Below are 21,431 nucleotides of genomic sequence, written 5' to 3' on the forward strand. Positions count from 1 at the left end.
AGTCTGATACAGTAAAACCTTGGTTTACGAGCATAATTGTTCCGAAAACATGCTTGTAATCCAAGACACACGTATATTAAAGCAAATTTCCCCATAAGAAATAATTGAAACTCAGACGATTCGTTCCACAACCCAAAAACTTTAATACAAAATACTATACGCACTTGTATTGCAAGATCACGCTCAATTAGAACAGTCACTACACTCCTGCAGCATCAGAGAGAGAAGAACCGTCAGCTCAGTTGTGATGTGTGTATACTGTATGTACATGGATTGCAAGACCTTGCTTGTATATCAAGTTAAAATTTAATAAAATATTTTGCTTGTCTTGCAAAACACTTTCAAACCAAGTTACTTGCAACCCAAGGTTTTACTGTACTTTATATTCCAGCAGTGCACAGTGCAGGACAGCTTAAAACAAAAACAGAAGGATTAAGAACATAAGAATAGCCTTATTGGGTCAGACCAATGGTCCATCAAACCCAGTAGCCCGTTCTCACAGTGGCTAATCCAGGTCACTAGTACCTGGCCAAAACCCAAGGAGTAGCAATATTCCATGCCACTGATCCAGGGCAAGCAGTGGCTTCTCCCATGTCTTTTTCAATAACAGACTATGGACTTTTCCTCCAGGAACTTGTCCAAACCTTTCGTAAAACCAGCTTCCTTATCCGCTCTTACCCAGCAGAGGCATTGCTTATGTTCTTACCACATCCTCTGGCAACGAGTTCCAAAGTTCAACTATTCTCTGAGTGAAAAAAAATTTCCTCCAATTGGTTTTAAAAGTATTCCCCTGTAACTTCATTGAGTGTCCCCTAGTCTTTGTAATTTTTGACGGAGTGAAAAATCGATCCACTTGTACCCGTTCTACTCCACTCAGGATTTTGTAGACTTCAATCTTATCTCCCCTCAGCCGTCTCTTTTCCAAGCTGAAGAGCCCTAACCGTTTTAGTCTTTCCTCATACGAGAGGAGACCTCCCTATATTGCCAACAAAGAGTTTAAACATTAAGAGGGTAATCCTCAAAAGGTCACCTAAAATTAGGCACCTCCAACAACTTCCATCTCATATTGAACATTCACTTATTTTGCATCTGAATCAAGCTGGATTCCATACATCTCATAGTACTGAGACTGTCATCACCGCCCTTGCTACTCTCGATGCCAACAAAATGGCACTGCTGGTTTCTCTGGACCCTTCAGCCGCTTTTCATTTGGTCGACTGCTTCTAACTCGTTTGGCCAAAATTGGGATGTCAGGTAAAGTTTGGGACTGGTTCTCGTCTTTTTTGTCAGGACGCTCATATTTGGTCTACCAACAGTCAAAGTTTCAGAGTCATACTCTTGTCTGCGGGGTCCCCCAGGGTTCACTATTGTCTCCTTTACTCTTTAATGTCTTTATTAGCAACTCTGATCCAAAGTTTCAACATTAAATTCTTTATCTATGCCGATATTAGCTCTGTACACTGCTTTGGCCCATGCGTTGGATTAGCGGTTTATCAAGAACACAATAAAACGATAAACGATAAACAATGCACACTAGCAGGCAAATTCTATAAGTCCGCCTACAATTAGGCACCTACATTAGCGCACCCATGCAATGTAGGCACCTAACTTGTTTAGATGTAATCGAAACAGATAACTGACAATTATCTCGTAATTGACGTAAATTGCACTTAAGCTGGATGTTAGGCGTCTATCACTTTGAGGTAGGCGTATAGTTCAAGGCTCCTATCATAAAGTAGATGTGGTTAGGGGGTAGATCGTGGGCATGTTTTGCATGCAGGCACCTGTTTTGGACTTAGGTACCTATAGGCACCTAACTTAGGTGCACACATTTAGGTCAAGGAAACCCTATCACAAATATAGTGCGCCTAAAGTTAAGATGCCAAGCATTGCCTAAGGTCACTCAAATAATAATAATAATGATAATAATTTATTTCTTATATACCGCCAAAGCCATAGTAGTTCGAGGCGGTTTACAGTGAAGAAGAGCTGGACAATCAGCGAAAGGTTACAATGGTACAATCAGAGAAACTAGGTGCCAGAGAAAAATAGTACAATCAGAGAAAATTGGAGCAATCAGGGAAAATGGTACAATCGGCGAAAGATGGAGCAATCAGAGAAATAGGTACAATCAGAGCAAAAAAGTACAGTAAAGAAGGTCAGGACAATCTGCATAAAGGATAAATCTAAGAATGTAGGTATAACAAAGGGGGTTCAAACAGTGGATATAGGCATTTAGGTTGTAAATCTGGTAAATAGATTAGTTTTTAGTAGTTTCCTGAAGTTTAGGTAGGATGAGGCACGTGAGATGATGTGGGCCAGCCAGTTATTGAACTGACCTGCTTGAAAGGCAAGAGTTCTATTTAGATATATTTTATAACGTCAGGCCTTTAGAGTAGGATAGCTAAACAGGTGGGTTCTGCGTGTGTGTTTGGATGGGCGGTCTAGGATAAAATGGGGTACCAAGTATAGGGGGGGCCGAGCCAAGGATGGATTTGAAACAGAAACAGGCGAACTTGAATTGCACTCTTGCTTCCAAGGGTAGCCAGTGAAGTTTTTGGTAGTAGGGAGTTATGTGTTCCCATTTTTTTAGGCCGAAGATCAGTCGGATTGCCGCGTTTTGGATGATTCGCAGCCTTTGAGTGGTTTTTTTTGAAAGATCCCAGGTAAATGATATTGCAGTAGTCGAGTAGACTTAAGTTGGCACTAAGCATGATTCTATAAAGTGTGCCTACTGTTTATAGGATCGCACTTAACATCGCACTAGTCAGCACCTAATTTTTAGGCGCCATATATAAAATTGGGCCCTAAGTGCAAATTCTATATCGGCAATTGCCAATATACCTAACTTTAGGCGTGAGCATTTAGGCCAGCTCAGTGGTGATGTAAATACTCGAGACTAAATGTAGGCAGTTAGGTGCGCAAATATTAGCACACTTCTCCCTCCATATTCGCGAGGAATACGTTCAAAGATCAGCCCACAAATACCTTTTTCCTATTATGTTCCCGGGTTTTTGGTATAGCCCCCACAAATACTGTAAAATCACAAATAAAACTGATCGCTGTTATTTGCGATTGCTTTTAAAAACAAGCCAGGCGTCGCAACTCTCTGCACGTTTTTCTCCAACACTGCCATTTGCCGCACCACACTGAAGCAAGTGCTAAAATTTTCTCACTGCACGCTTTTCTCCAATGCTGCCGTTTGCCCAACCACGCAAAAAACCAACCAACCAAACGCACTGAACTTTCTCAGCACTCCATGGATGATGCCATTTGGGGGCGGAGCCAGCAAGACAAAAAACGCGAATAACCAAAATCTCGCATGCCGAAGTCGCGGATACAGAGGGAGAAGTGTATTCTATAACTTATACATGTGAGTGCTGGGCACACCCCCAATCTGCCCATGCCTTTCCCATATGAAGTTTCAAGTTTATTAAAAATTTGGTTAATTGCTTATTTAAAATTCTAAGCGATGCACAAAAAGTAAAATTACAAATTTCAGGGGGGACAGATCAATTTTGACTAACCAGACAGAATACACCAAACAAAAGGGAAAAAACGGGGAAAGAAATACAATTGTTGATAGTAAATAAGACAAATAAGGAAAAAACAACAGGGAGAGTAAAAGTGGAAGACTTGAAATAAGTCAGAAAATAAAATTCATAAAGGCTCCTAATCTAGCTTATTAACAGTCAAATGCATCTTTAAAAAGAAAGCATTTTAACTTGCTCTTGAATCTGTCAAGAAGGCGCTCTTCCCTTAAATAAATGGGGAGGGAATTAAACTTTTGGGGTGCTGTGACGGAGAAGATAAATTGACGACGTGTTTTAATGCATATCAGAGAGTGGCATGGGGACGGGAAATTCACCCATCTCCACCCAAGGTCCATTCCATCTCCACAATTAACCTCTTCCATCCACACAAGAGTCAACACTATTATTTACACTCGCAGCCCTCTATTTCCTCCTAGGCCGAATAGCCTCTCAAGTGTTTCAAGCCTCAGTCTGGTGTTCCAGCTGCTCCCTCTTAGGGTATTCCAAGCCTCATTCTGGAGTCATAGATTTTGACTACACTCTCCTGGGAATCCCACAGCAACTTCTTTCATCAGAGGGAATTCCATGAGTCTTGCAATCCACATTCCCGAGTAGCTCTTTAGTCCACAACTCTCTGCAGTTGTGCCTATTTAAACAAAATGTTAAAACTCTTCTTTTCAACACTACTTATTAAGAACAGATAATCAATGTTAATACAATAATAACCAGTAATTAAATTATTTTATGTTTTTGTAATTTCCAGTCTCAAACACTGTACTCTGCAAACAACTGAAAGGTGAAGTAGATTATAATTCAAATGTTATGTTACGTTATGTTAACACCAATGTACATCAAATATAACTGATAACATGTTGTTAACATCAATTAGCAACTAATTATTCAATGAAGTTACAAACATAAATGACAGTATTTTATAACTTGTGTGCACAAGTTTATAGAATTAAGTGGGGTGGGGGCAACTCTCTAGCTGGTTAAGTTATACACAAGCTGTTCTGCTCTGCATTACCGATTTCCTATCATTTAATTCTCTTTGCTTTAACTGTCTTTCTTAGAAAAAAAAAAAAAAAAAGGCAGCACCTAAGGAAAAAAATAATTGGTGTCTGTCACCAGCTTCTTTTGTGAATGAAGGAAGGGGGAAAGCATGATGTAAGGAGATCTTGCAGGTTTATTGAGTGTAAAGAGACACAGGATTGCTAGAAATTCTAACTAATGCAATATAGGTTTGCAGGAAATTTCAAGGAAGGAGAAATACTTCTGCAAGAAACGTGCCTCTCTGTCCCTTCATAAATCCAGATCCCTCACCATACTGTGCTTCTGGGTTTGTCAACACCTCAGCCCAAAACCTTGCCAAGTCCTCCTTCTCCCATTCCAAGCTATCTCTAGGCCTAGGAAAAAAAAACCTCAAGATCTAGAGATTTAAATCCTAGAAGCATATGAACAAAACAGATTTCAAATTAAGAATATAAAGCACAGGACTGTGTAACATCCTAAGCCCAATATCTTCTGATGGACACGAGTCATATTTGAGTTCATAAGCAAAATGAATTGTTTCGCTGCTCACCTGTTTGAATGTCACAAGGAAGTCAAAAAAGTTCTTGTTTAAATTTTCTTTCAGATGGGGAGCCACTTCAATCCCAACCTGGAGCCAAAACCACATAAAGAAAATTAATTTTCAAAAAACACACTGAAGAAAAAAAATAAAATCAATAAACTGAATAAAATCTAGATTCGAGGAAAACACAAATATATTGAATGAGGGGGCATAGGATGAAGTTAAGAAGTGATAGGCTCAGGAGTAATCCTAAGGAAATATTTTTTTTACAGAAAAGGGTGGTAGGTGTGTGGAACAGTCTCTTGGAAGAGGTGGTGGAGACAGAGACTGTGTCTGAATTCAAGAGAGCCTGGGATAGGCACATGGGATCTCTTAGAGAAAGGAAGAGATAATGGGTACTACAGATGGACAGACTGGATGGGCCATTTGGCCTTTATCTACCATCATGTTTCTATGATTATTATATTTGTATATTCTTAGGCAGTAAGACCCCGATTCTATAAATAGTATCTAACATCTAGGCCCGAGGAGCACAATTGTCAATCATCCGCTAGACGCATTTATAGAACAGTGTCTCTAGCAGCACCTAAGAGGTCTTAGACGCTGGTAGGTGTTGAAATTTTGGGCACACTCCCATTTATGCCAGCGTTTTCTTAGTCTAAATGAGCAAGCCTAAGTCAAACCACACCCAAAAATCAGCCCCTAACCACGACTTTCTGGTAGGCGCATTGGCCACCTACCGAGTTAGACAGAAATCAGACAATTAATTTTTTATATTGTTTCTAAATTGCTTTCTAATAGCGCTTTTCAATTAGCACCAATTGGCTAGATGCGCTGATCTAGGAACCTAACTTCAGGCGCCATTTATAGAATGTGAGCCTAAGTGTCCAGTTCTTAATAATGGAAAAAAAGTCTGCCTACCCTGTTAATTTATGGTGGCTGGAGGAAGGGGCAAATAGAACAGTTTAAGACTGAGCTAAGAGTGGAAAAAATAAATCTACAGCTAATCAAATCCTGCTTCCACTGCAGCAAGGGCCGCAGCAGAAATCCCAGAATTCATAAAATTCACAATTCTCAAATATACTCCACTATTTTTTGCCGATGATGTTGGTGGAGGAGGTTTGAGCATATATACCCTACCTTAAGAAAACCTGAGGCATTTTCTTCCGTTGAAAAGTGGGCTCTCTGATTTAAATAGTGGAGTATATTTGAGTATTGATTATGGATCACTCCTAGCACCAAATTTGGATATAGTAAAATTCACAATTTCAATTATGTTTAATTAAGGCCTACCCTGCACAGATAGGCTCTGGCATAGACTGCAACCAAAGGGTCTCCGATCCCTCGAATCATAGATGTAAGCCGTGGAAGACATTCTGAAATACCCCTGTTAAGACAGATTAATGTATTTGTGACAATAGCAAAATAGTTGAATCATCCCCTGTTGGATTTTAAAGATTTTCAGAATACCGTACTCCCCCAATATTCGCGGGGGTTCTGTTGCAGGAACCCCTGCGAATCTTGAAAAACCACAAATACAGTTTTTCATGGGGGAGAATGGAGAGGGCAGTGGGAGAGGCAGGAGAGAGCAGCCGGAGCGCCGGCGAGTGAAGGAAATCACTCGCTGTATGCTCCGACCGCCTCTTCCTGTACTAAAGTCAGGCCTTACCAATGAGGAGCTGCGTGTCAAAGCCCGACTTTAGTACAGGAAGAGGCAGTTGGAGCATAATATGAGTGATTTCCTTCACTCGCCGGCACTCCGGCTGCCCTCTCCCGCCTCTCCAGCTGTCCTCTCCTGGTCGGCGATTCGCAGTTGGAAAATACTGTGAATGACCGGGACCGCAAACCACTGATCACAAATTCGCGGGGGAGCACTGTACAACCACTAAAGACTTAGGGCCTCTTCTATCAAACTGCACTAGCAGTTTGTAGCGTGGTGAGCTGCGCTGAATGGCCCGTGCTGCTTCCGCCGCTCATAGAGTTCCTATGAGCATCGGGAGCAGCGCGGGCCATTCAGCGCAGCTCTCTGTGCTAAAAACTACTAGCGCAGTTTGAAAGAAGAGGCCCATAGTTATATCTGTGGTACAATGACAGAAGAATTTTTAGCAGCTTATTAAATTACTACTTCATTCATTCATTGCCTTCAAGTATACTCTCAGTTTTCTCAATTTTTACAAAGTTTTTCAGAGACTTCAGCTCCAAATTTCATTGCCACTAGGGATTTAAACATCCAATCATCACTGGCCTCACACTTACTTTCCTAGTTCTAATCTTTAAAGATTTCTCCATTTATAATCACTTTATTTAATATAAAGATATCAAAAAAGCACTTAGCTTTGCTCTATCTTCACGTCTTATTGTAGAAAAAATTCCAATGAATCATATTCGGAAAGGGGACTCAACAACTGACATAACTCATGTTTTGCATGGACCACTGTATCAAGGATTTATCCCCTCTTTACGATGTCACTTCCATCTTGATACCGCAGTCCATGCAAAACATGACATGTCAGTTGTTGAGTCCCCTTTCAAGGCTGCAAGGTATACTTGTTTCAGAGTTGTAATACCCACTCTTTCAGATTTTCTTCCTCATGATATTCATTCCGAGTACTGGGCTGCTTTTGCTTTAAGGTACTATCCGGTTTAGCCCCTAAATATATAATTGACCTCTTCCACTTCTCAACCAATAGACACAAGAGAGGTACACACCCAAAGTTCATCTCCCCACCGGTTAGAGGATGTAAATTTAAAAGACACCATCAACATCTTCTCTCTTACCAGGCGGCATTATGGGGCAAAGACTTGGAAAAACTAATTATAAATGCAAATAACTATGGTGAATTTAGGAAACACCTAAAGACATACCTGTTCTTGAAATACCTAGGTAGCGAATCTGCACAATCTCTCCCATCACAATCTCCCACCTGAATTCCCCCCATCACAACTGTTCCCTTAAACTGCTAGCCACTATTCTTCAACTATGTAAGTTCTACTCTATTTGTAGCATCTTTCTAATCATTGTAAACCGCATAGAACTTCACGGTCATGCGGTATATAAACTCCAGAACTGCCCAAAGGTATAAACTAGCCTTCCCCTCTCCACGCGGCATCCATTATGCAGGCAAACTGGGAAAATCCCTTCTCTTCAAAATCACAGGTCTTTGGAACGACCTCACCATCCCGTTGCGGAACCTGGGCTCCCTTCAATTATTCCGCAAACAACCGAAAACTTGGCTTTTCACCAAATTGTAACTCTATCCTCCCCCCCCCCTTTTTCTCCTCCCTTCTACACATAAGTTCATGTAAACCTTTTTCTTCTTCTCTACCTATTATTTAAGTTCTTGTAAACCTTCTTCTTCTTCTCTACCTATTATTTAAGTTCTTGTAAACCGTGTCGAGCTCCATACTCATGGAGATGAATCAGTATATAAACTTAAGGTTTAGATTAGATTAGATTAGTTATTATTTTGAAAGATTTAAGGGCTAGATTCACTAAGCAAACCGATCAGTTTGCGACCTGATTTTACGCCAACCTGATTCACTAACCTCTGTGCTGATCTGATTCCGATCTGTGCATGCAAATGAGGGGGAACGGCATGCAAATGTAGGCAGGCAATTCTTTATGTTCATACCATTGTATCCAAAAAAAGTTGAAATATGGCATATGATAAACCTGCCCTCCCTTTTACTGGACCGCAATAGCAGTTATTAGGGCAGGAAGCCACGCTGAATGTTCCACGCTGCTCCCGACACTCATAGGAACTCTATGATCGTTGGAAGCAGCTCGGAGCATTCAGCGCTAATAACCGCTATCACGGTTTAGTAAGAGGAGGGGCTATTGAATGAAATGTAGCCCTTGAAAGCTAATATATTAAAGTTAATTGCCAAAGTTGACCTAGAGCTAGAACAAGTGCATAGAACTTATATTTAATAAACACTACAGGATCAATATAGCCATCAGGAGGTGAACGTTTAGCTGGCTGACAGCGTTACTCTCAGATATTCAAAGCCAGGACCTGTACGGGATTCGGCTTTGACTATCCTGGTTGTTTTTAAGCCAGCTAACACATAGCCACTCAAGTCATTATTCATCATTTAAGCAGCCATAGGTTACACATAAAAACAGGACAGACATATATGCGATAATCCCGGTCACTTAAGGACTGAATACCTTAAGCGGCCAAGTGCTGACTCTGCTCCTGAAATGCCCCCAAAATAGCCGGCTTTGAATTTGGTGCTGACTGAATTTTAGCAGCTAGCACCAACCAAGAGATTTAACTGGTCAGCAGCCAGCAAAATTGTTTTGACCAGCTTTGATGGGGTAATATGATAGAAGTTTATAAAATAATGAGTGGAAAGGGCAGATGTGAATCGCTTGTTCACTCTTTCCAAAAATACTAGGACTAGGGGGCATGTGATGAAGTTGCTAAGTAGTAGATTTAAAACAAACCAGAGAAAATATTTCTTCAAACATGTACCGTATTTTCACATAGATAACGCGTACCCGTGTAAAGCACGCACATGGGTATAGCGCGCGAAAAACACAAATTTCTGTACAGAAATTTTTATATACCGCGCACACCCGTATACCGCGCGTGCTGCTCGACTCTCCCGTCGCCGCCCGACTCTCCTTTCGCCCGCCCCGACTCTCCTCTGGCCACCCCGACTCTCCTTTCGCCCACCCCGACTCTCCTCTCCCCCTTGAAGTCCTGTCCCCACCCTGAAAGCCTGATGCCCCCCCAACGTCCAATTCACCCCCCCCCCGGAGGACCGCTCGCACCCCCACCCCGAAGGACCGCTCGCACGCACCCGCACCCCCACCCCGAAGGACCGCTCGCACGCACTCCCACCTGCACCCGCACCCCCACCCTGAAGGAACGCTCGCACCCCCGCAGCTTCCCAACCCCCCCCCCCATCATGTAGAAGCTCCTACCAGTGTCCTGCTGCTTCCTCTTGGCGGTCCCAACTCCCCGACACGATTGGGGCAAGAGGGAGCTCAAGCCCTCTTGCCCCAGCCAACCGCGGCACCCCCGATACGATCGGGGCAAGAGGGAGCTCAAACCCTCTTGCCCCCCCGACTCCCCGACATGATCGGGGCAAAAGGGAGCCCAAGCCCTCTTGCCCCGCCGACTCCCCAACTCCCCGACAATATAAGGGCCAGGAGGGAACCCAAGTCCTCCTGTCCCTGGCGACCCCCCTCCTGCTAGTTGTTCGGGCCAGGAGGGAGCCCAAACCCTCCTGGCCACGGCGACCCCCTACCCCCACCCCGCACTACATTACGGGCAGGAGGGATCCCAGGCCCTCCTGCCCTCGACGCAAACCCCCCCCCCCCCAACGACCGCCCCCCCCCAAGAACCTCCGACCGCCCCCCCAGCCGACCCGCAACCCCCCTGGCCCGTACCTTTGTGTAGTTGGCCGGACAGACGGGAGCCAAACCCGCCTGTCCGGCAGGCAGCCAACGATGGAATGAGGCCGGATTGGCCCATCCGTCCCAAAGCTCCGCCTACTGGTGGGGCCTAAGGCGCCTGGGCCAATCAGAATAGGCCTGGGAGCCTTAGGTCCCTCCTGGGGGCGGGGCCTTGGGCACATGTTCTTGACCGTATAAATTTTTAATGTGCTAATTCATTCTTTTGTCATCTCCTGTCACACTCCTAATATCCTTTCACTGAAAAATGGAAATCACACTTCATACTGTGTGCCTCCTCTAAGTATGCTACATTGTCTTACGTTTTGGACAGGAATCTGTTGCATTTCAGGATTGCAGCTTCCACATAGCTATAACATATAAAATGGTTAAGGAGCCGTCACACAAAGAGCAATAACACAGGTGGCATAAAGAGCAAAAAGTAGCATGAAATCATTATTCTTTTCCTTAAATGATCATGTCTAGCGCTGCTCTGCTGGAACGAACAACTTTTGGCACTGATTCTCAGAATAAAATAGTGCAGTGGAGAAGCTTTCACTCTCCCCTCAATCCAGCAACATGACAAACACCACTTCTAGGCTTTAAGTGTATCTGTGTTTGCACATTACAGTGAAGTCAACTTTCGATATTACCAAATTAAATTGAAAAACATAAACCCTGTTTCAGAACAACTTAGCTAAAATAGGCAAAAGGTAGGACACACAGAATGAAAGGACCTTGATTGAGCGACTAAAATGGTTAAGGGGCTGGAGGAGTTGCCATACAGTGAGAGATTGGAGAAACTGGGCCATTTCTCCCTTGAAAAGAGGAGACAGAGGGGACATGATCGAAACATTCAAGATAATGAAGGGAAGGGAGAACGAGAAGGCACTCTCTAAAGTTGAAAGGGGACAGATTCTGTACAAACGTACGGAAGTTCTTCTTCACCCGGAGAGTGGTGGAGAGCTGGAACGCTCTTCCTGAGTCTGTTGTAGGGGAAAACATCCTCCGGGGTTTCAAAACTAAGCTGGACAAGTTCCTGTTAAACTGGGACGTACGCAGACGAGGCTGGACTCATTTTAGAGCACTGGTCTTTGACCTGGGGGGCTGCCACGTGAGCGGACTGCTGGGCACGAGGGACCACTGGTCTGACCCAGCAGCGGCAATTCTTATGTTTAGAGGGGGGTTGAAATACTGCCAAAGACAGAATCAATGCTTTTATGCAACTTCTATTGTGCTTTACTTGTGAAGCCCAGAACATTTAAGAAAATTCATATGCACTTATGGCACTATAGGCAGCTGTGACATCCCTCTATTAATGAGAAAGGACAGTTTACTTTTGGTCTTCAAAGTAAATGGGTCGGAGGACATGACGCACAGGATCTCTCTCTATACACCTCCAATGTCACTAAGGTCCTCCCAAGAGTATCCCTAACCAGGGCGTGGCTTTGGAGCGGAACTAAATGGCTGGGTAGTGGAGTTGCTCTGTGAAGACAAGCTATTTGACAGAGATCATAGCCAGAAAAAATTCAAATTTCACTCTGAAAAGTGAGGTAGAGGTGGATAATGGCTTCGGGAAAGCAAAACAAAAATTTGGCGGCGGGGAGCAGCTCAGGAAGCGGGAAGCGATCGAAACTTGATACGGCTTCACCGATGTCAGTTCCGTTGCCGCCGGAGGATGTAGAAAATAAAGACATAATGAAGGAAATACAGGCGGTAAAGGAAATAGTATTGGAATGCGCTAAAAATATAAAAGAAGTAAAAGAAGAGGTGGTATGTTTATCAAATAAACTGCAAGCAATGGAATTGAAAGTGGATCAAATTGAGAAAAGAGTGGAAAAGTGTGAGGAGGAAAGTATAAAGCACATGGAACACAGTAAGGAAATTGAAGCACTGAAAAGGGAGCTGGAAGATTTGTCCAATAGGGAACGAAGGAGCAATTTAAGGGTGCTTGGGGTCCCGGAGGGAATTGAAAAGTCGGATCCGATTGGATTTTTGATTAATTTTTTGCCCAAGGTGCTCCTGATGCAAAACAAGTTTCCATTGGAAATAGAACGTGCACACAGGGTCCCAACGAGATTATCAAACAGCCAAAAAGGACCACGTCCACTGATCTTTAAGCTACTTAGATATCAACAGGTAGCTGAAATAATTAAATTAGCTAAAGATAATAAAAACTTAAAGTGTCAGGATTCAAAGATTTACATAGTGCCTGACTTTGCCAGAGCAACGGCACAAAAGAGAAAGCAGCTATTAGACCTGAGACCACAGCTGAGAAGTCTGGGAGCTAGATATGGGCTCATATACCCGGCAACTATGCGGGTCACTTATAAAAATAAAACTTTGAATTTTGATACTGCAGATAAACTTAAGGAGTTTTTGGAGCAGTGTGAATCACCAATGGCTACTTAATAGAGACTTGGATGGAAGTATTTGTGTTCTTGGTTGAAATGTTTATTTTTGTTTGGAAATTTCTATGTTAAAGGAAAAAAAAAGAGTTAATAGGATTCTGAAGGCATGGCTGCAGTTGGATTTCAAATACATTCCACATTCTATCTTGTCATGAGGCAAATGGAATGTAGCCTGCAAGAGCATAAGAGATGCAATATTACAGACCTTTTAAAGGACAGAGGTTAATAAGATGGATTGTACTAACTTGCTGTTTGGACAGACAGACTGAGAAACGATAGAGGATTGTGCAAAACAGATTGAAGGAAATAAGTTCTAAATAGTATTGAGAAGATATAAACTACAAGCAAGAGGACATTAAATAGAATGGATCTGCAAGCAAGATGAGAGTTAGACTGTGACTTTGTAAGCCTTACAATTTTCATTTGCATAAAAGGGGAAGTCAGCTGTGATATATGGAATTCTCTAAATGCAGCAGAGGATTTTTTGAAGATGGTTCTGGTATATAGTTGGCCTGACCTTAAAATAAAAATGACAGAGCTACGATGGTCAAAAAAAAAAAAAAAAAAAAAAGGAACAGGGTTTGTATATGTAGAATGTGAAGGATCTATGATTGGCACCACAAGTTTGAAATTGTGGTCATTGTAAATCTTTATGCAAAACAATTGGAAAGGAGATTTAAGGTGGATCAAAAGATGAGACTGAGAATGTATAAACAGTAGTGTGAGAGGATAGAATTTGATATGGATCTGCAAGCAAGAGGAGATTTGAAATGAGACTTTATGAGACATATAGCATCTTATTACAAGAAAAGGAAATTTGTTGTTATGTATGGACTATAGTTTTAAAATTGCAAATCTATTAATGCAACAAGAGTCATAATATTGTTGTTTGGGATAAAAATTGGTCTGAACTTAATATAAATAATGGTGGATATACGAGGAGATTAAAAAAAAAAAAAAAAAAATTAATTAGAAGTTTTGGTAAAAGCGAAGGATGTAGGAAAGTTTGGATGTTATAATATAAAGCATATGATATAAGAGAATGTTGTAAATGGAGTGGAAATTAAAAGGGTAGCAAATATGCTAGTGTGGAAATGGGTATGGAATGTTAGGAGGGTTATGTTAAAGGGATAAAAATTGTTGTTTTGGGGAATTTATTGACTTTTTGAATAGGAAAAGTTAGGAAAAAAGATTTCCATTATATATTTAATAATATTTAAAAGTGATATTTAACTTGAGGGAATGTGATGTAATCTGACATGAAAGATGGATGTGGTTTGGATGAATGTAATTTTAAAATTTGGTGTGATTATTTATGTATTTCAATAATATCTTAATGGAAATGAGTGAGTAGAGAAGGGAGGGTTCATGAGAGATGGGGGAAAGGAAAGGAAAAAAAAAAAAAAAGAGGTAATCCTTGATAAAGAAGTCTTGTGTGATAAAATTATATTCATTTTAATATGATAATGATCTGGCTAATGGTTTTAAAATTATAAATATAGCTTGTGGGGAGTTTATCTATTGCCTAGTCAAGGTGTGCGTTTCAAAGTTGGCAAGTAATTTAAGGGAGGGATGGGAGGGGGAGGGGATTAAGAATATGGGAAGGGGTATAGGGGAGGGGATGGGTTCTAATAATAATTTTAAAAAGGGGAAAAGAGGTTATAATATTGATGTGAAGAATATTATTGATTATTGTTTTGATTTGATATAATGACTTTAAAAATTTTTTCAATAAATGTTAATGGTCTCAACCACCCGATAAAAAGGAAAAAAGTATTGCTATATTTAAAAAAACAAAATGCGGATGTCTATTTCATACAGGAGACTCACCTTAATGGAGATGAATCAAAAAAGCTAATTGGTAATTGGGTGAGAGATTGCTTTTTTGCACCGGCGGTGGGGAAAAAAGCTGGGGTAGCAATTTTAATAAATAAAAAATGTTCAGCAGGATTTAATATGGTGAAAGCAGATAAATTAGGAAGATGGGTGCATGTGAACATGAGTATGGGCAATAATACTATGGCGCTATTTAATGTGTACGTACCTAATTCGAATCAAATTGAATATTTTAAAACTCTACAACCAATAATTTTACCACTGGCTGCTAATAATTTGATAGTAGCAGGAGATTTTAATGCTGTTGTGGACCCTTTATTGGATAAAAAACCTAGTAAAATTTTAAAATCTTTAGGGTTGGATAATTTTATAAATTCTTGCAATTTAAAAGATATATGGAGAATTCTTCATTTTAATGATCGAGATTTTTCGTTTTATTCACATGTTCATAAATCTTTTTCTAGAATTGATTATATTCTTGTTTCTGATGGGCTAATACAAGATGTTACACAAGCCTCTATAGAACCAATAATTTTATCAGATCATGGAGGAGTGTGGATTTCTTTAAATTTTAATGACCCGGATAATGGTAGGCCTGTATGGAGATTTAATAATGCATTGCTTGCATATCCAAAATTTTGTGAAGAATTTCAATTAAAAATGGATGAATATTTTCAAAATAATATTACAGAGGAAATATCTACAGAAATAATATGGGATGCTTTTAAAGCAACGATGAGAGGGCAAATTATATCATTTTCAGCTTATTCTAAAAAACAATTAAATAAGCAATTTACGGAACTGGAACACGAAATAAAAGATTTAGAATTAAAATTGATTAATAAGTGGGAGAATTCTACGTTGCAAACTTTATTAAAAGCAAAATATAAATATAATGAGATTTCTTCTAATTTGGCTAAAAAAAATATTATGTGTCAGCAAGCTTTGTATTATGGTAGTTCAAATAAGGCGGGAAGATTATTGGCTAATTATCTTAAAGTGAAAAAAAGAAAGATGAAATTGAATGCAATAAAAGATGAAAAAGGTGAAACTCATTTTCAGATTGGTCCTATTTTAAAACAGTTTTTAAATTATTATAAAAACCTGTATTCTTCTGAGTCTTATTTAAATAAAGAAAAAGATGGTATAATGTTTTTAAATAATATTGAAGGTCCGAAGATTCCTGATCATATAAAGAGAAGTTTGGAAAATCCAATATCTTTACAAGAATTACAAACAGCATTGAAATCTCTTAGAGTAGGGACCGCTCCAGGTGGTGATGGTTTTACGGTAGAGTTTTATAAAGCATTTCAAAATACTCTTTTACCTCATTTATTAAATTTATATCAGAATCAACTAAAGAAAGGTTGTATATCAGGCACTATGGCAGAATCATTAACTATTGTTTTGCCGAAGCCAAATAAAGATCCCATGTTGGTTTCAAATTACAGGCCTATTTCATTGATAAATGTAGATGGTAAATTATTAGCCAAACTTTTGGCTACACGTTTGGCAAAAGCTCTTCCTCACATAGTTGGTATGCATCAAACAGGGTTTGTTGCTCAGAGACACTCTTCTAATAACACCAGATTGGCATTGCAAATGTTATATTTAACAAAAGAAATTGGAGATCCGGCTTTTTCTGTGTCTCTAGATGCAGAGAAAGCTTTTGATCGTGTGGAATGGACATTTATGTATCAGGCCATGGAGTGGTTTGGTATTGGTTCGGGATTTATACAAATGATTAAAACTCTGTATAGCTCTCCTGTTGCTAGATTATATATCAATAATAATTTTTCTGATTGTTTTAAATTGCAAAGGGGAGTTAGACAGGGATGTCCTTTGTCTCCTTTACTTTTTGATATAGTGCTTGAACCCTTATTATTAGCTATTCAACAAGAGGAGGAGATACAGGGTATACCGCATAAAGATAAAGAATATAAAGTTTCTGCATATGCGGATGATATATTACTTCATTTGAGGAATCCGGAAACAACCATTCCAAATTTATTGGTTTTGATTGAAAGATTTGGAAAGTTTTCAGGATATAAAATAAATTGGACTAAATCAGAAGTTCTTCCTTTAAATGTGCATTGCACAAAAGGATTATTTGACTCATTACCTTTTATTTGGAAAGAAGAAGGAATAAAATACTTAGGTATATGGATAAAAAACACGCTTGATGAGACAATTATAATGAATGAAAAAAGTTTATTGCAAAAAGTAACAGAGTTATGTGAGCAATGGAATCCTTTACAATTATCTTGGTGGGGAAGAGTTCAAACTGTCAAAATGATGATATTGCCTGTGGTTTGTTATCAAATGGGAATGATACCAGTTTTTTTTCAGGGGTCTTTTTACAAAAAGTTAAATAATATTCTTAGTAAATTTATTTGGCTGGGTAAAGCTGTAAGAATTGCTCTAGTGACTTTACAAAAACCAATTGAGGAGGGAGGGGTAAATTTTCCAAATTTTTATAGGTTTCATCAATCCTATATATTGCGCCAAGGTATGTATTGGGTCCTCCCAGAACTCATGGAGAAGCTTCCAGATTGGTTATGGTTGGAGTGGCAGCTCATGTCTCCTATCAGGCTTCGTCATCTGCTTAGCATTAAAATGCCTAGAATAAGGAAAACCAATAGGATATTAATGGACACATGGACAACATTAAAGTATGTAAACAACTTAACTCCTATTACTATTCAAAAATCTACTTGTCAAAATATATGGCTGAACTCCAAGATACAAATAGGCGGTTTTATGATTGTCTGGAAGGATTGGATTGAAGCAGGAATACGTACTTTAGATGATGTTATTAATGATGGTAAGCTGCTGGAGTTTTCACAATTGCAACATAAATTTGGACTTAATAAAAAACAAAGTTATAAGTGGTTGCAATTGAAGCAGGCTATTCAGGCAGGGTTCCCTGAATGGAAGTCTTTAAATACTCATTTTACTCTAGAATTCTTATGCTTCCAGGCAGATTTTATGGGTCACCAGGCCGCACAGTGGTATAAAACATTATCTGGATATTTAAATAAAAAACCAAGGACTGTACTTAGAGATATTTGGAGCATTGAGATTAAGCATCAAATTAATGCATCTCAATGGCCACGTATTTGGTCTTGGAGGATAAGATGTACAATGTCTGCGTCTATGAGGCAAACATGGTTTTTCCTGTTGCATAGAGCACTCTGGACCCCTGTTCGCTTACAAAAATTGGATTGCTCTAAGTCTAATAGATGTTGGCATTGTCATCTTGAGGCTGGAACTCTAGATCATTTATTATTTTATTGTCCTTTTATTAATAATTTTTGGAAATTGATCTGGGGTCAAATAAATTGTATGTTAGAGAATCCTGTGGCCCTATCATATGACACAGTTTTGTTTGGAATGTCTATGAGGGCCAAAAGTCAAATTTCATCGAATAATAACAAACTGTTAATGATTTTAACAGGAGTTGCCATCCAACATATAACACATAACTGGAAAGACTATAGAGGATTGAATTATTGTTTCTGGTGGAGTTCGGTTTGTCAGGTGTATGAAATGGAAAAAACATTGGCAATCAAGAGAGGTTATTATAAGAAATTTAAAGAGGTGTGGAGACCATTAATTGAGTATTATAATAAATAAATAATTATATTTATCCCCATTAAATATATGTAGGGGGGAGGAGGGATGGGTGGGTTTTATGACATTATAAGGGGTAATATATGGAAAGGGAGGGGGGGAGATAGTTTATGGTATAAAATGAATGTAGAGTTTCAAGTGAAGAATGTATAGTATGACTTGAATTAATTATTGTACACTTGTTTGCATAATGTAAAAACGAATAAAGATATTTAAAAAAAAAAAAAGAGTATCCCTAACCACACTCTTTCCAAAAGACAACATGCAATGTGATTCCTTCTAGCGAGCCTTTTCTGGAATAGCCCGCATATCTGGAATGTACATCCTGAGCGACTTTGCTTAACACAAGACTATCTCTACTTCAGGAAGCAGGCGGAAGCTTGGCTCTTCAACCAGGCTTTTAATGGAAGAAGTAACTAACTTGCTAGTCATATACACAAAGAGTGACACAAGACTAGGTTTTTCTGACGTCTGGATTTACCCGGACATAGCCTCTTTTTTGAGGACATGTCTGGGTATCCAGACAGCTTTTCAAAGCCCGGCACTTTGTCCTGGTTTTGAAAAGCTTCCTCTTCAGATCGTGTCGGGAAGGGGCACCCACACATGCATGGATGCCCTCTCGACTGACAAGAATCGGCTGAGGGGGTGGGGCTGGGAGGCGTGGCTGGTGCATGGCATTGGCATAATGAGGTGCAACCGGCCGGGCCTATAAGTCCGTATTTTAAGCAAATAAAATCTGGTAACCCTACACAAAACTATCTCTACTTCAGGAAGCAGGTGAAAGCTTGGCTCTTCAACCAGGCCTTTAATGGAAGAAGTAACTAACTTGCTAGTTTCGCACACAGGAAGTGACACCAGTTGCACATACTGTAGCTCAGGGGTGCCCACACTTTTTGGACTTGCGAGCTACTTTTAAAATGACCAAGACAAAATGATATATCAACAATAAAATTTTAAAAAACACAAAGCACACTGTATGCAGAGAAAATGTTAATCATCATTTATATTCTGCAGGTTTTCAAAGAAGTCAAGGCAGATGACTTTATGCAATGTCACCTCAGGAACAACTAAACAAAAATAGACAAATATATCACCTCCCTTTTTACTAAACCACGATAGCGGTTTTTAGCGCAGGGAGCTGCGCTGAATGCCTTGCGCTGCTCTCAATGCTCATAGGCTCCCTGCACTAAAAAACGCTATTGCAGTTTAGTAAAAGGGGGCCATAGTGCAAAATATAGACAGCAGATAGACAGGACACATTTTGATCACTAAATTGAAAATAAAATCATTTTTCCTACCTTTGTTGTCTGGTGATTTCATGAGTCTCTGATTGCACTTTATTCTTCTGACTGTGCATCCAATATTTCTTCCCTTCTTTCAGCCTGCTGTATGCTTCCAGACCTCATTCCCTCCGCCAACTTTTTCTTCCTCTCTCTTTCTTTCTGTCTGTCTGTCTCCATGCCCCTCTTTCTTTCTGTCTGTCTTTCTCTCTCTATGCCCCCTTTCTTTCCCTTCTTCCTGTCCACCCCCGACGTCGGGTGGGGAAAGTTGGTTGGCTTGGCACTACTGAGTCAGGAAGTAGAAAGCGAAGGCAACTCGATCGACCTTTTAGGCACCCCTGCTATAGCGGGACTTGCTTATCAACTCCTACCCTAGCTGCTACTTCTACTAATCATTTCTATAGCGTTGCTAGACATACGCAACACAGTACATTAAAACATTCTATAGAAAGTCCCTGCTCAGTAGAGCTTATAATATCCAAGCACCTTTCTGACTTCATGTGTGACTTTCTTTAAATTAGTTCTATTTTCTAACTCCTGTTACTCTATCTACATAGCTTACACCCTATGCTGTCTATTAAAATGTTTTATTGTGTATTAACATTGCAAAGTAGCATATTATGCCATACCTTGTATTTTTATTTTTACAGCTGTAATTGCTTTTTGCCTATGTTTGATTTACTCTTGCTGTACACCGCCTTGAGTGAATCCTCTCAAAAAAGATGGTAAATAATTCCTAATCAATCAATATTTTATCCACCAAACAGTGACCCAAGTAGAAAAATACAGTAAAACCTTGGTTTGTGAGCATAATTAGTTCCAGAAGCATGCTTGTAATCCAAAGCACTTGTATATCAAAGCGAATTTCACCAAAGGAAATAATGGAAACTCAGACGATTTGTTCCACAACCCAAAAACTTTAATACAAAATACTATACGTACTTGTATTGCAAGACCTCGCTCATATAGAACAGTCACTATACTCCCGCAGTGTCAGAGGGAGAAGAACCAATCGGCTCAGTTGTGAACTTGTATTGCAAGACCTTGCTTGTATATCAAGTTAAAATTTAATAAAATATTTTGTCTTGCAAAACACTTGCAAACCAAGTTACTTGCAATCCAAGGTTTTACTGTACAATGAAATAAAATATTATAAAAGCTCAGTTCCTCCTCCGCCCCACCCCTTTCAATGCATCAGCTCGGTAAACATGTGGACAAGCTAAAGCTCGAGAAGCAGCACAGATGAAAAGATACAATCTGGGAATCAGTTCCCTGATCGACGCTATCTTGAAGAACCAGTTAAGGCAGGTTTCTTTAGCAGTGTCATTTGCATCGTCTGGATTAAAATTATCTGTTAACAGGGAAAATAAAAATCAGTCCAGTAATGATCAATTCACCTTTACACGACGCTAAAAAATTAAGGGGTCCTCTTACTAAGGCGCGCTAGTGCATCTTAGCGCGCTAAATGCTGATGTGTGGCAACGCGTCCACAGGATATAACGGATGTGTTAGCATGCGTTAGCATTTAGCGCAACTTAGTAAAAGGATCCCTAAAAGGTAACAAATTTAGGAGTCCTTTAACTAAGGGCTCCTTTTACGAAGCCGCGATAGCGGTTTAACACATGTAATAGTGCGCACTAATTTGCCGGCCATGCTAGCCGCTACCCGTCCTCTTGAGCAGGCGGTAGTTTTTTTGGCTTGCGCGGGGGTTAGCACGCGCTAAAAATGTACATGCGCTAAAAACTCTAGCGCGGCTTCATA

The 21,431-nt window shown here is 40.0% G+C and overlaps 1 protein-coding gene across 4 annotated transcripts in view; it reads right to left on the bottom strand.

Annotated features, from left to right (window-relative positions):
- The window catches only part of VPS35L (VPS35 endosomal protein sorting factor like), a 153,196-nt gene that overhangs the window by 76,962 nt on the left and 54,803 nt on the right, over window positions 1-21,431 (bottom strand). For all 4 annotated transcript variants that reach the window (XM_033962939.1, XM_033962941.1, XM_033962940.1 and 1 more), the window contains exons 10-13: window positions 20,925-21,021; window positions 10,834-10,881; window positions 6,400-6,493; window positions 5,116-5,193 (exon numbers count right to left, since the gene is read on the bottom strand). In XM_033962939.1, the coding sequence (XP_033818830.1) occupies window positions 5,116-5,193; window positions 6,400-6,493; window positions 10,834-10,881; window positions 20,925-21,021 (317 nt within the window). The remainder of the gene's footprint in view (window positions 1-5,115; window positions 5,194-6,399; window positions 6,494-10,833; window positions 10,882-20,924; window positions 21,022-21,431) is intronic.

Source organism: Geotrypetes seraphini, chromosome 11, assembly GCF_902459505.1.
Source record: "Geotrypetes seraphini chromosome 11, aGeoSer1.1, whole genome shotgun sequence".
Classification (NCBI taxonomy): domain Eukaryota; kingdom Metazoa; phylum Chordata; class Amphibia; order Gymnophiona; family Dermophiidae; genus Geotrypetes; species Geotrypetes seraphini.